At 36.3% G+C, this 14,688-nt stretch overlaps 1 protein-coding gene across 1 annotated transcript; it reads right to left on the bottom strand.

Moving 5' to 3' along the window:
* Positions 1–10,223: 10,223 nt before the first annotated feature.
* Positions 10,224–10,919, bottom strand: LOC108369630 (E3 ubiquitin-protein ligase RHF1A-like). Its single transcript, XM_017624786.1, has one exon. The coding sequence runs from the start codon at positions 10,917–10,919 to the stop codon at positions 10,224–10,226; it is 696 nt and encodes a 231-aa protein (XP_017480275.1).
* Between the last annotated feature and the right edge of the window lie 3,769 nt (positions 10,920–14,688).

Raw genomic sequence — 14,688 nt, forward strand, 5'->3', positions numbered from 1 at the left:
TGAAATATCACTAAATAATTATTAAAATCTATACATATTCAAACATTTCGTTGTTTAAGTCCATTTCGTTGTTACTTTCCATTACATTTTTACAAATATAAGGTACTTTGCTTTCACCGCTGTTAGTTTTTGCTTGCACATGCAAATCAGCTGATCGTTTGACACTTTTCATGAACTTACAGGAAAAAAAACTCCGGACTAAATCCTGTAACTTCTGACTAGGAACAGTTGCTCAGTTACTCTCTCAAATGTGTTCCCACTTACAGGTTTTATGTCAATAGGAACGACTTCCTGTAAGTTCTGACTAAATCCTGTAAACCGGACTGCTATTGGAACAGACTAAGTATTAACCAAACCCTTCAACTAAATTAACGATTTGTTACAAACATATTAGAAGCTTTAATATATTGCGTTATAATTACCAACCCATGGTAATAGTTCCCAGTCCTTGGTAACAGTTCCCAAACATTGTCAAAATTCGGGAACTAAATATCTTTAGTTGTCGAAAGTAATCCTTTTTCTCAGTGTATTGACTTGCTAGTATCGGAACTATTTTGTGCACGTTTATTGGCCAAACTTCTTCAACTGCACGGTGCCAGTGAGTCATTCGCAATCCTATGCTGCGAATGCCGAATTATAATAAAGCCAGCCTTTCGACATAAGCTACTATTCCATATGAATGAAAGTCGCCCTTGCCCATATGATTATCATGTGCTAAGAAATACTTTTCAGCATTTTCTGACAAACGTATTATTTTGAGTTGTGACTCTTTTGAAGACGGTGTGCGATATGTGTGCATGGATATGAAATGCAGACCTTCCTTTTATTGAGTTTTCTTCTAAGGGCCATTTTCTGAAGTAACCTTTAACTTTAAAGCTCACTTTATATTTAAAGGTTGGATTAAAAATAAAGCAATGTCTAAAGTTAAGCATTTCTGTTATCGGTTTTTGACGTATGTATGTTTCTTGGTTGTAAACCAATTTAAAACCGATAATAAAATGCTTCACTTTAGACACAATCATATATTTTAATGTAACCTTTAAATATAAAGTGAGCTTTAAAGTTACAGGTTACTTGGGAAAACGGCTCTAAGTAATACATACATACATATTCTTATTCTATATACGTGTGTATATTTTTGGTTTCTTATTAAAATCCTTATAATGCCGAATCAAAACATTTAAAAGAAATAAAAAGTTTATTTTGCTTTTTCGGCTTTTCTTTACACTCACTTTTCACCAGACGCCCACTTTTCTCATTAGTCAATCTTATCCCCACTAAGTCCCATTTATTAGATGTAATAAATAAACGCAACCATTATAATAAAATAACATGCAGATACCCCATTATACTGAAAAGTGTACGCTTGGAATATACTTTAACTACATGTATGCATATATTTAATTTATATGCATATACATATATATTACCACCATCATTCTTATATTTGTGCATATTCCTACATTCCTTCCAACCGATAAGTACAGATGTATGTATGTATGCTGTATGCATAACGAAATAAATGCATACCCAAAACAAACGCGAAAAATATCTCCCATACAACGTCGTTTAAAATTTTTCGCGATAAGCTGTTGAGTGATCGCGAATGGATTACTTGCATCGTTTATCCCATTTATGAGAGGCCGACATCGGCAATGCTCGGAATTCTCATATTCGAGTGAGAGGAAATTCCTTTGCTTTTTCGATCGCGAATGAAAAATAGCGGAAATTTTTTGTCGATCGCATTCCGAATGTGAGAGAACATAAATTTGTTTGCATTTTTCACTCGCGATAAAAGAATGCAAAAATAGGTTTGAAATATTATCGATCATGATTAATCTCATAAATGAATTATAACGAATAATCATAAATGAGAGTTTCCGAACCCTGATTAAAATCAAAGCGAAATTTTCTAAAATACTTAAATGCAAGAATGACAGAATACAAGATTGCGCCTATGGGAGAGGATTTATGAGCATAATTTTTGCGTGACGTTATCTTGGTGCAATTGCGAGAGAGAAATGCCAAAACGCATAGAAAAATATGTAAACAATGCAGGAAAATGTGCTAATATTAATATTACATGGGAAAATTTTACAGGAATTAATAAATATACAAAGATTGATTAATTAGGAACACGTAGCAATAATTTTGGACATGTAGCCCTTTAGGTAAGTACGATTTTTAGCACATGAAAAAATGAATGTATTAACAGTGTAGACCAAAAGAAAGGTGTACAGCAAAGTGAATTTTTGGGCTCGCCCCAAAGCATGCATTGTAAAAAGCCATGCAGGGTGCATATTTATATGTATTTGTGGACGATAGCCAACCACCATAAACTTTGATTTGACGACTTTTGAACCATTTCCGAGAGGATACATGAGTGTGGCTTCTATGGAAACAAATATTCTATGTAAGTAACAAATAATTTAAGCTGAACTTTTAAATGTATAATAATTTGGGCACTGTTATGTATTAGATACGTAACAGCGCGGTAAGATGCCGGTTGAATTAGCGCTTGGCGACCTTATCCATTGGTGCATTACCTCATACCAGCACGAAAAAGAATCAGGTACTAGCAAAAACAAATAGGTAGTGAAGTTCATGTATCTATTTACTGTAGAAACTGCTTTTGTATGTATGCCATTGCCAGTAAACTAAACCAGCAACTGTCTACATTCACCATTGAAATAAGCCTACTACAATACACCAAGGAAAGGCCAACATAGTTCCAGTTCAGAGCTCACACACATAGCACAAAGCTCGATTTGGTGTTTAATCTATCTCCTTGCCGGCAAAACTGCTCCCACTTTTTCGCCATTTTTTCGTCCGTAGAAAACGAAAAAGAAACTTATATCGCACGCTTTACTTTTGTTTTCACTATTACACTTTGCCACTGCACACTTCATTTTGCTTTGTAATGTCTTAGTAATTGTTTAAAACCACGCAGAAATATTAATGCACAAATATTAAAATTGTTATTTAGTTTTTTCGTATGCTCATAATCAACAATTGCACCAAGATGACGTCACGCACATAGCTGATTCTGTCAAAATTACAAAAAGCGGATTAGCGGTTTTTATGAGCTTCGTGGGCTGACCGCACTTGTACAAGGGCGAAAGAGGATCTGCCTGTGGCCGGACCCAGTGATCACGGCGTGTGCACTCGCGTTCAGACCCGAAGCTTCAGCTGGCCGTGGTTCATAAATGTGACCACCGGATGGACAGACCTCTGGTCAGCTAACAGCCCTAATCAGAAATTATTCTGCACACTAACCAACAAGAACAAGTATAAATTAAACTCAATTAACAATTAACTTAATGTACCTGACCCATATGCTTAGCAGCGCTCATCCAGTGTTTGGAGGCTGCCTCTGTACCCTCCCACCTATGGCTTTGTTGCTGTTGGTAAAGCCCCATTGTGCCACCTACACCTCCTCAGAGAATCAGACCAAATTCATTAAATTTACAGAATACTCATGTTATTTATTATTTGAATTCAACCCATAATAGTAACTCATGAACAACAAGTAACTAACCTTGCCAATATTTAATTCTAATTTAATTGTATCAAGAATCGAAAAAAGTACTAAGTTAACCTTAATGTATATATACTTATATTAATGATAGTATTTATATATTTTTTTCAGTGTATTTAAGACTATATCCCTGACCTGCCTCAAGTATCCATGTAATTCATATACTCATTAACCAGCAATGTCAGACATATATATATGTATGTGCATATAATATTTAGATATGTACAAAGGAATCATCAAAAGAGAAAATACTAAAAAAACCAAAATTACCAAATTATAATTATGAATATTTGTATATATGTTCATACGTACATAAGTGCACCGCTTTCAACTTTAAGGGATAACAAGAAATAGATATACATATGTACGTACGTGCATATCAACTTATACTACAATACAGTTACGGGAAATAAATGTGGACTCACATTAAGTTCGGCAATGCAGTTGTCCCACGTAGCGTCGAAGGCCTTCTTGCTGTAGTGTTGTTGCTGCCTATTTAGTTGGAAATGTTTTTTTTTTGTTTTTTTGTTCTTTTTTCTCTATCTATTTGCATGCATTAAAATGCCTAACGTTACAAGACCCGTTAATAATATTTTACCAGTAACAACAAAAGAAAAATAATGTGAGTTTTATGACTGTAGGTGTCGTTATTTCTTTTTAGCCGTAGCTGTACCCAAGGTACTAAAGAGCGCACACCAAATAAGTAAAGAAAATGGATAATGCAAATATGCGCTCTGAAGCTCGAGACTTTACGTCTCTCCATGTACATATATATATATGTATGTATGTATGAAATTATGTGAAGTTTGCAAGTATATACATATATATAAAAAATTGTTTAGTTTTTTTCTTTTCACATATTACCTATATACATATTTCCGTGATAGTAAAACTGAGTATATTACAATTGAGGTAGGTTATGGCTGGCCCATGTGGAAATCCACATGGAACCAACGCAGGTCAATTAATGATCATTAACTATAATATAGTATGTATGCTTACGCGTATGTACAGTTACGTGTGAAGAATGCAATGATCAAAGGTAAGTATTAAATGTAGTTTGCGAAACTTTGATAAACTAGGTGATTATTTTAATNAAATATTTATTGCTACTTAAGCAAATTTTGGCGCGAATCATACTTACATCTGAAACTCATGTTGACCTGTGATATTAAAAGTGCTATAACTCCTTTGTTTATTATTTTAGTAATATAGTTTGAAGGCAACATTTTCTTGAATTTTTAAGTACTTTCGTTTGGTAAGGAAAAAAATATACTTTAGGGGGGGTAAAATTTTGTTTCTGCCCTTATCATGCGAACGCGACTTCAAAGCTTAAAAAGACATAAGAACGAAAAGTGAAGCTTCTCAAGACAAAAATAATGACATATCAATTTTAAAAATCGGCCGTCAAATAACCAAGTTACAACGAAAAAACCATTTCGGCTGTATTTCGGAGGGTTAAAAAAAAAAACAAAAAATTTTTCCAGAACCCTCTCAACATAATCTTTAAATTTAGGGGCGGACATTAGCAACTTTTTTTTTTTGTATGGGGACCGACCCAGTCTAATGTATGTACATATGTAACACATGCAGTGTTGCCGCATTGTTATTTTTTTCCGAAATTGGTAATTTTTCCTTTATTTATCATATTTGGTACTTTGGTAACTAATTTTTTTTTTAACTTGGTAACTTTTCCGATTCAGTCCTACATGTAACACAGGTCAAAAGAAGTTCTGGTTCTACATTAGGAAGTGTGCCGTAAGCGTTTCCTTTTACAGAAACACCAGGTTATCCTGAAAGTTTCGCAAGGCGAACAGTTCTTCGGCGTTTCTAGGTTACTATAATTGTGTGATCTACAACAAACTGCTTGATAGTGGCTATTGTTATATCTAATAAATATGGCAACACTGAACTCATGTAAGTAAAATATAGCCACCTAAAAGTCTACACTACGTTGCTTATGCATTTGACAGACTTTTCGTTCATTTTCTGACAGTCAGTTACGGCAGCTTATTCATATTATAGTTAGCCCTTTAGTTTGAGCCTATCTGCCCTATCGAGTACGTTATCATCCAGCGTTGTGAGTTTTCTGAGCAATTCGTAATCTTCAGCATGTGATACCATCTGCTGGCCAAACAACGCAAAGTAAGGTGAGCAACCAATTGTCTGATGATACGCGCTCCTAAGTGCTTCTGCGATATCTGAGATATTTCTGTTCTAGTGTGACTGATCATCAGTGTTGCCGTTTTAGCCCTTTGGTGGCTAGATTTAGCTACCACATACTTTTTTTGGTCACATAAATTTAAAATTGCCCCTAGCCCTTTTTTTAGCCCTTTTTAGAATTTATTCATACTTGGCATGAAAAAGTTGTATATGCTTAATTTGCTTTTTTTTGCATTTATGTAAGAGATGAGTTTTTAAACTAAAAAAGACTGATATATATACGTATATGTATTGTATGTTCCTTACGCTTTTATACATACATACTGTAAAAGTGTTGGGGCTGTTAACTTATCTGTTAACGATTTAACTATAGTTTAAAATATAAATATTTTGTTAAATGACCCATCCAGTCAATTGACCGTGTATGTTCTGTGATTAGTGGTGAAATTAGCTAAATTTTCTAAGTAAAAAGTATTTTGGCGGAAATTTCTTGCACTATATGAGTCAAAGGTGTATTTGTGGAAGATTACGTTCACGATATTGCAGTTGTGAATTACAAAAAAAAAACAGTGTTAAACAAAATGCTAGAAAAATTATGAAATTTCGGCTCTAATCATTTCGATCTTCCCTCGATCTCATTTGTAAAGAAATAGATATTGTACCAGCATGCTGGTAAGTTATATGCTTCGAGCCTGATGGTACAATCACTTGATGGAACCAGCAAGCAGCTGGTACAAAAAGGTTTTTGTTTGGATAAAATATTAGCTTTTTTTCCAAAGTTCATTGTTTTTATATACATACCATTACTTATTGAAAATGTTTACGTGTATACTTATATATGTATATGTAAGTAAAAAATTTTAGCTACCATTTTTAGCCACAACTACTTTTTTAGCTCTTTTTTAGCCCTTTTTTTTTTAAGGAATTTGGCTACCACTAAAAATTATGCGCGGCAACACTGCTGATCATTCTTGAGGTACGCTCTGATTCCTGCAATTATAGACCGGTTTACCCGTTCGCTTGCATTGGCTTGTGGGCTATATATGGCTGTATAAACGTGCTTTATACCCCGCGCCGACAACAACGTGTTGAACTGCAAGGATTTGAACTGTTTGCCGTTGTCACTCATTATTATTTCGGGTGTTCCAAAAATATTAAAAACCTGTTCAAGTAAAAAGTCACAAATAACTGACGTGTTAAACTTCTTAACAGTCTTTATAAGGGGAAACTTTGTCAAGTGATCAAGGACAATAAAAATTCCTATGTTTCCGTTCTTGGACCGTGGGTAGGGCCCAAGAAAATCAACATACAATTTTTGAAACAGTCTCTGTACCGTATACTGGGCGGACATTGGTGGTCGTAGCGTGACATTGGGCGTTTTGCTCTGTTGACAAGTTTCGCATTGACTGATGAATTTTTTGACGTCTACTGTCATGTTTGGCCAATATAAATTATTTCGCAAACGCTCCAATGTCTTAGCAATACCACCATGACATTTATTTGGGGGACAATCGGCATTTTTGATAACACTTTCAACTAGGGATTTGGGAATCCAAAGTTTCCAATTAAACGATTCCCTTTCTGGGTTGCCATCTGGGTGTTCCGTTCTTTTATAAACGTGCTTTTCGATTATCTGTAGATCAGGTAAACGATTTTGATTATCTCGGACATGACTTATCAAGGTTTGATACTCATCGGACATAAACTCAGACGACTGTAAATCAACTAACGGACATACTTCAATTTCGTGGACTTCAGGCACCTCTTCAAAATTCTGTCGTGATAAGCAATCATTAAGTGAACCTTTTCTATATTCAATTTTGAATCGAAATCCTTGGAGTTTTAGGGACCAACGTGCTAGTCGGCTTGACAGATCGGTTTGTCGCGTAAGCCACTGCAAACTTGCATGGTCCGTAACAATCGTGAAGTCTTGCCCCTCTACGTAAGCCCTAAATTTTTTCAAACTAAGTATTGCGGCCAGACATTCGAGCTCAGTAACGCTATAGTTACTTTGCGCCTTGTTTAGTTTTTGGGAATAGTAAGCAATTGGCACTTCAATGTTATCGTCGTCTTTTTGTGACAAAACTGCACCAACACCGAGCTTACTCGCATCACATTGTATCGCAAAAGGCTTGCTGTAGTTTGGTGTTGCCAGTACAGGAGCTGAGGACAGTCTATCTTTTAGAATTTCAAATGCTCGTTGGGCCTCACCGTTCCAACTAAAGCCTATAACCCTTTTCAATAGGTTTGATAGTGGAGCTGTTACCGTTGTAAAGCTATCTACGAATCTTCGGTACCACCCCGCCATTCCTAAGAAACGCCGGACTTGCTTCACGTTTGTCGGTGCAGGGTATTGAGTAACAGCTGAAATCTTATCAGGATCCGTTCGTATGATTCCATCACCAACAATGCAACCCAGATACTTCACTTCTTTGATGCAAAACTTGCTTTTTTCTATATTTATTGTTAAACCAGCTTTCCTTAAATGATGAGCAACTTCAGCTGGGACGGACATGTGAGTGTCTAAATCTTCTGAAGATCGTCTAAATAGACGAAAACTTGGTCGTTTAGTTTAGGTGGTATTACGCGGTCCATCAAGCGGCAAAGTGCTTGAGGGGCGTTGCACAAGCCGAAGGGCATTACGCGGTATCTGTAAAGCGGACGATTAGGGACAGTGAAACAGGTATAATCTCTGGATTGTTCTGAAAGGGGAATTTGCCAAAAGGCGCGACGCAAATCTAGTGAACTTATAAACTTGGCCTTAGGTATTCTGCTAAGAATACTATCAATATGCGGAAGGGGATATGCGTCCTTCACGGTAACGCTATTAACTTTTCTCGAATCGAGACACAGACGAACTTTATTTGGCTTTTTCACTAGTACTACCGGACTGGACCATGGACTATTTGAAGCTTCCTCTATTACACCTAATTTTATCATCTCGTCAATTTCGGCATGTACGAGTTTTTCGACAGCTGGTGAAATTGGGAAATAACGCTGCGTTATCGGACGGACGTGGGGCTCGAGTTGTATCTCGTATTCTAACAATGAGGTTTTTCCCAAGCCCTCCTTCTCGAAGCTTGGACATCGGTTTTTGATTACGTTTAGATGTTGCTTTTGCTCAACACCTAAAGGAAGTATGTTTTCATTTGACTCTTCACTTTCGTGAAGTGAAATCTCTGAAATTATATTGGGGGCGATTTGGAACTTTCTCCAAAAGTCTACTCCTAAGATTACATTTTGCGACATACTGGGAACTACGAAAAAATGTATGCATTCAGTTTTACCTTTGTATTTAACGCTCAAGTCTATCGTACCAAAAACTATTTGATTTTTGCCATCAGCAGTGCGTACTGATGTTTTGTGCTGGCGCAGTTGCTCCTGCTGGCAAACTTCCTTTGCTAATGAATTTCCTAAACAAGACACCTGAGCTCCGCTATCAAGTAATCCTAAGTGTTTTGTTTCGAGCAATTCAATTTGGGCGTACGGTCTCAGATCGTTTTCTTTGCGTTGCAACACACATATAATATTCGTTAGGTTCTTTCTAGTTTGCTTCACATTTTTCCAGAAACTTTTCATACGAAGAGCTGATCTACGACTAGGCTTTTTGCATTCAGAGTCGAACAGTTTATTTCGAATTTCGTTATACCTCTTCAAACGGATGTCAAAAGGAATAATTATTTTTCGAAAAAGGCTAGAAATAGGATCGTCAGGGCGTATACTCGATGTCACATCACCATCTTCGTGCAACTCGTCACAGCGTGCTAGCAACCTTTTCTGATTCAATGTTTGGTGTCGTTGCGAGGATTCGTCTTGGATTCCTCGCTTTTCTTGCAGTTCTCCGGATTGCAAGTCGGGCACGTCGGTCGATAAACGTTTGGTGCGCCGCAGCCGTAACAAAATACGGTGCGTTCTTCGAGGCAATCAAAATATCTATGTCCCTCTTTGTTGCAGTTCCAACAACCAGGTTTTAATTTTGCTGCGCGCTTCGCAATTTTGTCAACTTCCTGGAATTCGCTATTAACACAAAACTCGTCATACGCATCCGGACTGAATTTCAATTCATTAACCTGCCGTCTAAAGTCTTCGTAATTCTGCTAAGGAGTTAATTGGCATGCACAAAAGCTGCTGACGAACACGCGGTCGCAGGTTGTGTTGCATTATTTCGAGTAATTCCGTTTCAGATAGTGGTGATTGTAACGACTCGGCTATTTTCAAGATTGCATTGCGAAAATCGTCAAAGCATTCCGTTTGACCTTGCTTTCTTGCACGAATGGATTCTTTTATCTCAAAATCGCTTCTATGCTGCTGAAAACTAGTCCGCAAAGCCTGGCAAAGGGATGGCCAGGTGACGCGTTCTACTGAACGCCGATACCGCCAATACCAATTCTTAGCCTCATTATTAAACAAGCATTGCACGTGCTCACACAAAAGATAAAAGTTACCATTTAAGGTATCGGTTACTTGTAACTCGACGCGGGACAAAAAATTGTCAACGTATAGACGGGTGGTACCGTCGAACTTAACATCCCAGCTGGCTATTAGCTGGGCTACTCTCAATCTGATTTATAAAATTCTGATTACTCAGATTGACTAAAGAAGGAGCATCTCTAGGCCACGTTGGTGTAGACCCATTTGGTGCAGGATGGGCTGCTGATGCATTAGCAGCAGGGCTAACATTACTACCACGGACTGCCGGTTGCTCGTGGTTCAAATTCATTCGTTCTAAAACATTTGCCAAAGTACTTTCAATCCGGTGTTCTATGAGTTGGGAAACTTGACTTTCTAAGTTATCGAAAATAGCCGCGTGTCTGGCAGATATGACTGCGGAAACCAAATTTCTAACACGATTTTCTTCTTCTTTATCTTTAACGCTAGTTGTGTCGCCTCCAGCAATGGGTAAACCACAAGCGCCTTCTGACTGAGGATGTTGTTGTGGGGTGGTATCGCTAGAAGTCTGTAAGTTCATGTTATTGTTTGAACCAGTTTTTGACGTGTCTAGACCAGCAGTACGAGATCTAGTGCGAACACCCGTATTCGAGTGGAAGTCTCTACTGGTACATAATGCTCTACACTGTGGGCAAGATGAGTTTTTCTTCAGCCACGACAATAAACCAGTTCTATGAAAACGATGCGAGCATGAGGCAACAAGTACCTCATCTCGCTCAGAAAAGTTTTCCCTGCAAATTGTACAGACGGTCTGCATCGGTGGCGACATTGTTATACAAAGTTGTCTCAAAAAAAAAACAAACAAAAAAATAATAAAAATATTACGAAAATATGTTTTCGCCAACGTTCAAAAGCACAGCATATAAAAAAATATCTTAATGTTTGATTAGAAATCCAGTCCTACTAACGCGTATTAGTTTAAGCTCACTTGACGAAACTATCGACTTTATTTGTGTAACGTCTGTTCGTATGCAAAATTTTCTTGCTACTTTAGCAATCGACAATAAAAATACAAAAATATCAAAAGCAGCAAAACTCGACCACATAAAAAGATATTAGCATCATAAATTACTCCAAATCAAAAATCAAATATCACCACCAAAAAATAGTATCAAAAGTTAACTGGTCTGATCCTAAGGGCATTGTGTGGTGGCCCAATAATACTGCATATAATTGGCGTGTGGTACCAAAAGAAAATCGTATTGCCTGCAGCATACTGAAATTTTCTGAAGAAATCAGTTATGGTTCAGGACGCTTACCATAAAATTCCAAATCTTCAAAAACAATAAAAAAAAATCAAAACAAATGGAAATCGTATCTCGAAACGGAAACTGAGACCTCAATCGAAAAAAAATTATTATCTTTCTCTTGTTTTTTAGTGCGAATGAGCCAATGGTTAGTCAACTGTCATATAGTCGAATTAAAACTAAACTTCATATAACTAATTGAACTACACGAACAAAAGAATGTTATGCTTAAAAAAATAATTCCGTGAGGAAGGTAGTTACGCGGTACGTTCCTTTTTGCATATAGCCGATAGGATCGCACATTCCAGCGAACATTGCATACCTCCACACGAAAAATCCTTAAACGAAACGCAAATCAAAGTAATTTGTAATAATGGTCAGTAACAAGAACACTTGGTTTAACTTGGCTGAAGTTCCAAAAGTTACAAACAGACGGACGATTGATTCCAAGAGGGAATCCTATCATGGAGCCACGGGTGGATAAAGCTTTAAATAGAACTTTCCATCGTGTTGAGGCCCCACGTTGGGTCCCATTTTCTGTTATGAGCTTCGTGGGCTGACCGTACTTGTACAAGGGCGAAAGAGGATCTGCCTGTGGCCGGACCCAGTGATCACGGCGTGTGCACTCGCGTTCAGACCCGAAGCTTCAGCTGGCCGTGGTTCATAAACGTGACCACCGGATGGACATACCTCTGGTCAGCTAACAGCCCTAATTAGAAATTATTCTGCACACTAACCAACAAGAACAAGTATAAACTAAACTCAATTAACAATTAACTTAATGTACCTGACCCATATGCTTAGCAGCACTCATCCAGCGTTTGGAGGCTGCCTCTGTACTCTCCCACCTATGGCTTTGTTGCTGTTGGTAAAGCCCCATTGTGCCACCTACACCTCCTCAGAGAATCAGACCAAATTGATTAAATTTACAGAATACACCTGTTATTTATTATTTGAATTCAACCCATAATAGTAACTCATGAACAACAAGTAACTAACCTTGCCAATATTTAATTCTAATTTAATTGTATCAGGAATCGAAAAAAGTACTTAGTTAACCTTAATGTATATATACTTATATTAATGATAGTATTTATATATTTTTTTCAGTGTATATTAAGACTATATCCCTGACCTGCCTCAAGTATCCATGTAATTCATATACTCATTAACCAGCAATGTCAGACATATATATATGTCTGTGCATATAATATTTAGATATGTACAAAGGAATCATCAAAAGTGAAAATACTAAAAAAACCAAAATTACCAAATTATAATTATGAATATTTGTATATATGTTCATACGTACATAAGTGCACCGCTTTCAACTTTAAGGGATTACAAGAAATAGATATACATATGTACGTACGTGCATATCAACTTATACTACAATACAGTTACGGGAAATAAAGGTGTACTCACATTAAAGGTCGGAAATGCAGTTGTCCCACGTAGCGTCGAAGGCCTTCTTGCTGTAGTGTTGTTACTGCCTATTTAGTTGGAAATGTTTTTTTTTTTTTTTGTTTTTTTTTCTCTCTATCTATTTGCTTGCATTAAAATGCCTAACGTTACAAGACCCGTTAATAATATTTTACCAGTAACAACAAAAGAAAAATAATGTGAGTTTTATGACTGTAGGTGTCGTTATTTCTTTTTAGCCGTAGCTGTACCCAAGTATTAAAGAGCGCACACCAAATAAGTAAAGAAAATGGATAATGCAAATATGCGCTCTGAAACTCGAGACTTTACGTCTCTCCATGTACATACATATATATGTATGTATATATGTAATTATGTGAAGTTTACAAGTATATACATATATATAAATATTTTTTTTAGTTTTTTTTCTTTTCACATATTTCCTATATACATATTTCCGTGATAGTAAAACTGAGTATATTACAATTGAGGTAGGTTATGGCTGGTCAATTAATGATCATTATCTATAATATAGTAGGGCTATTCGCGATCCGGTGCAAATGGCCTAGCATCATTGCGTTGCAAATTTGTATTGCAAATTATTTACAATACACAAACAAAATACACGCATTTGCATTTGTCATGGCTTGTCATAGCATGAAAATGCTATGCATTGCAACTCTGGTTGACATTTCTATCAACTGATTAAAAAAGTTTTACCATGACAGTTTAATAAAGGTCGCTCACAATCCATGGCATATTTCTGCAATTGTATAAATTTGTCAGCTCTTATGCACCGAATCGCGAATAGCCCTAGTATGTATGCTTATGCGTATGTACAGTTACGTGTGAAGAATGCAATGATCAAAGGTAAGTATTAAATGTAGTTTGCGAAACTTTGATAAACTAGGTGATTATATTAATTATTACAATTAAATTTTTGTAACTTAATTTCGATTTTTAATTTTAAATAGTATAATTTTGACTACTCCAAATTCCATTGAGTTATGTGATAGAAACAAACTTGACTTAGTAATTCTCACATTACTTGAATTATTCTTTAGTTAAATTTTAATGTGCGAAAATGCGTTTACTAGTTCGACAAATTAAAAATTTGTAAAATAAAAAGCATTTCCATAATTTAAATTTAATTTTTAATAATTTTAATTTTATATAAACGGGATGATGATCGGAATTCGTTTGGGGGCGCTTTTTATGCGGTTTAATGATATTCAGCTTTTGGTATATCGAACTGCCCATCCAGTAATTTATACAATTTGCTAGGAATATCTGTAACACGCGTTGGAAAAATTTAGGTTTTTGCTGATCCGAGTAGATAGTTTCTTTTCTTTTTAAAGACAAAAAAAAACACTCTTANGTAACACGCGTTGGAAAAATTTAGGTTTTTGCTGATCCGAGTAGATAGTTTCTTTTCTTTTTAAAGACAAAAAAAAACACTCTTACCAATAATTCAGAAGAATCAAGAGATTCCGGTCCCATTGGAAACCCGTAATTCGTGCGGTTTATTAAATCCTGGTACGTACGTATTTTGGTTTCACTTCTTTTGTAAATTAAATTTTTTTCTTTGCCAGCTTATTCGCTCAAGGCACGGTATGAACTGTTCTCTTCGGTGACGATTTCTGAATCAGCAAAAAAAACGCGGGAAGCTGCCAAATTATCAAAGGTCTCATTGCGAGTTATCGTTTCGCTAACTTGTTTAGAGCGGTGTTCACTTGCCTGAAAGCAGGGATGGCAAAAAAGATATACTAGAAAAAAAAAGGAGCGACAAACGATGAAAGTTGGAGATTAAAGAGGTGTTAAATAGAAGAGCGTTTGATTAGATACCACAAGCCAAGGAAGCTGCGCATG

The sequence above is a fragment of the Rhagoletis zephyria genome, unplaced genomic scaffold (genome assembly GCF_001687245.7).
Source record: "Rhagoletis zephyria isolate East Lansing unplaced genomic scaffold, Rhagoletis_zephyria_1.1 Rzeph_scaffold_03783, whole genome shotgun sequence".
NCBI classification, from domain to species: Eukaryota; Metazoa; Arthropoda; class Insecta; order Diptera; family Tephritidae; genus Rhagoletis; species Rhagoletis zephyria.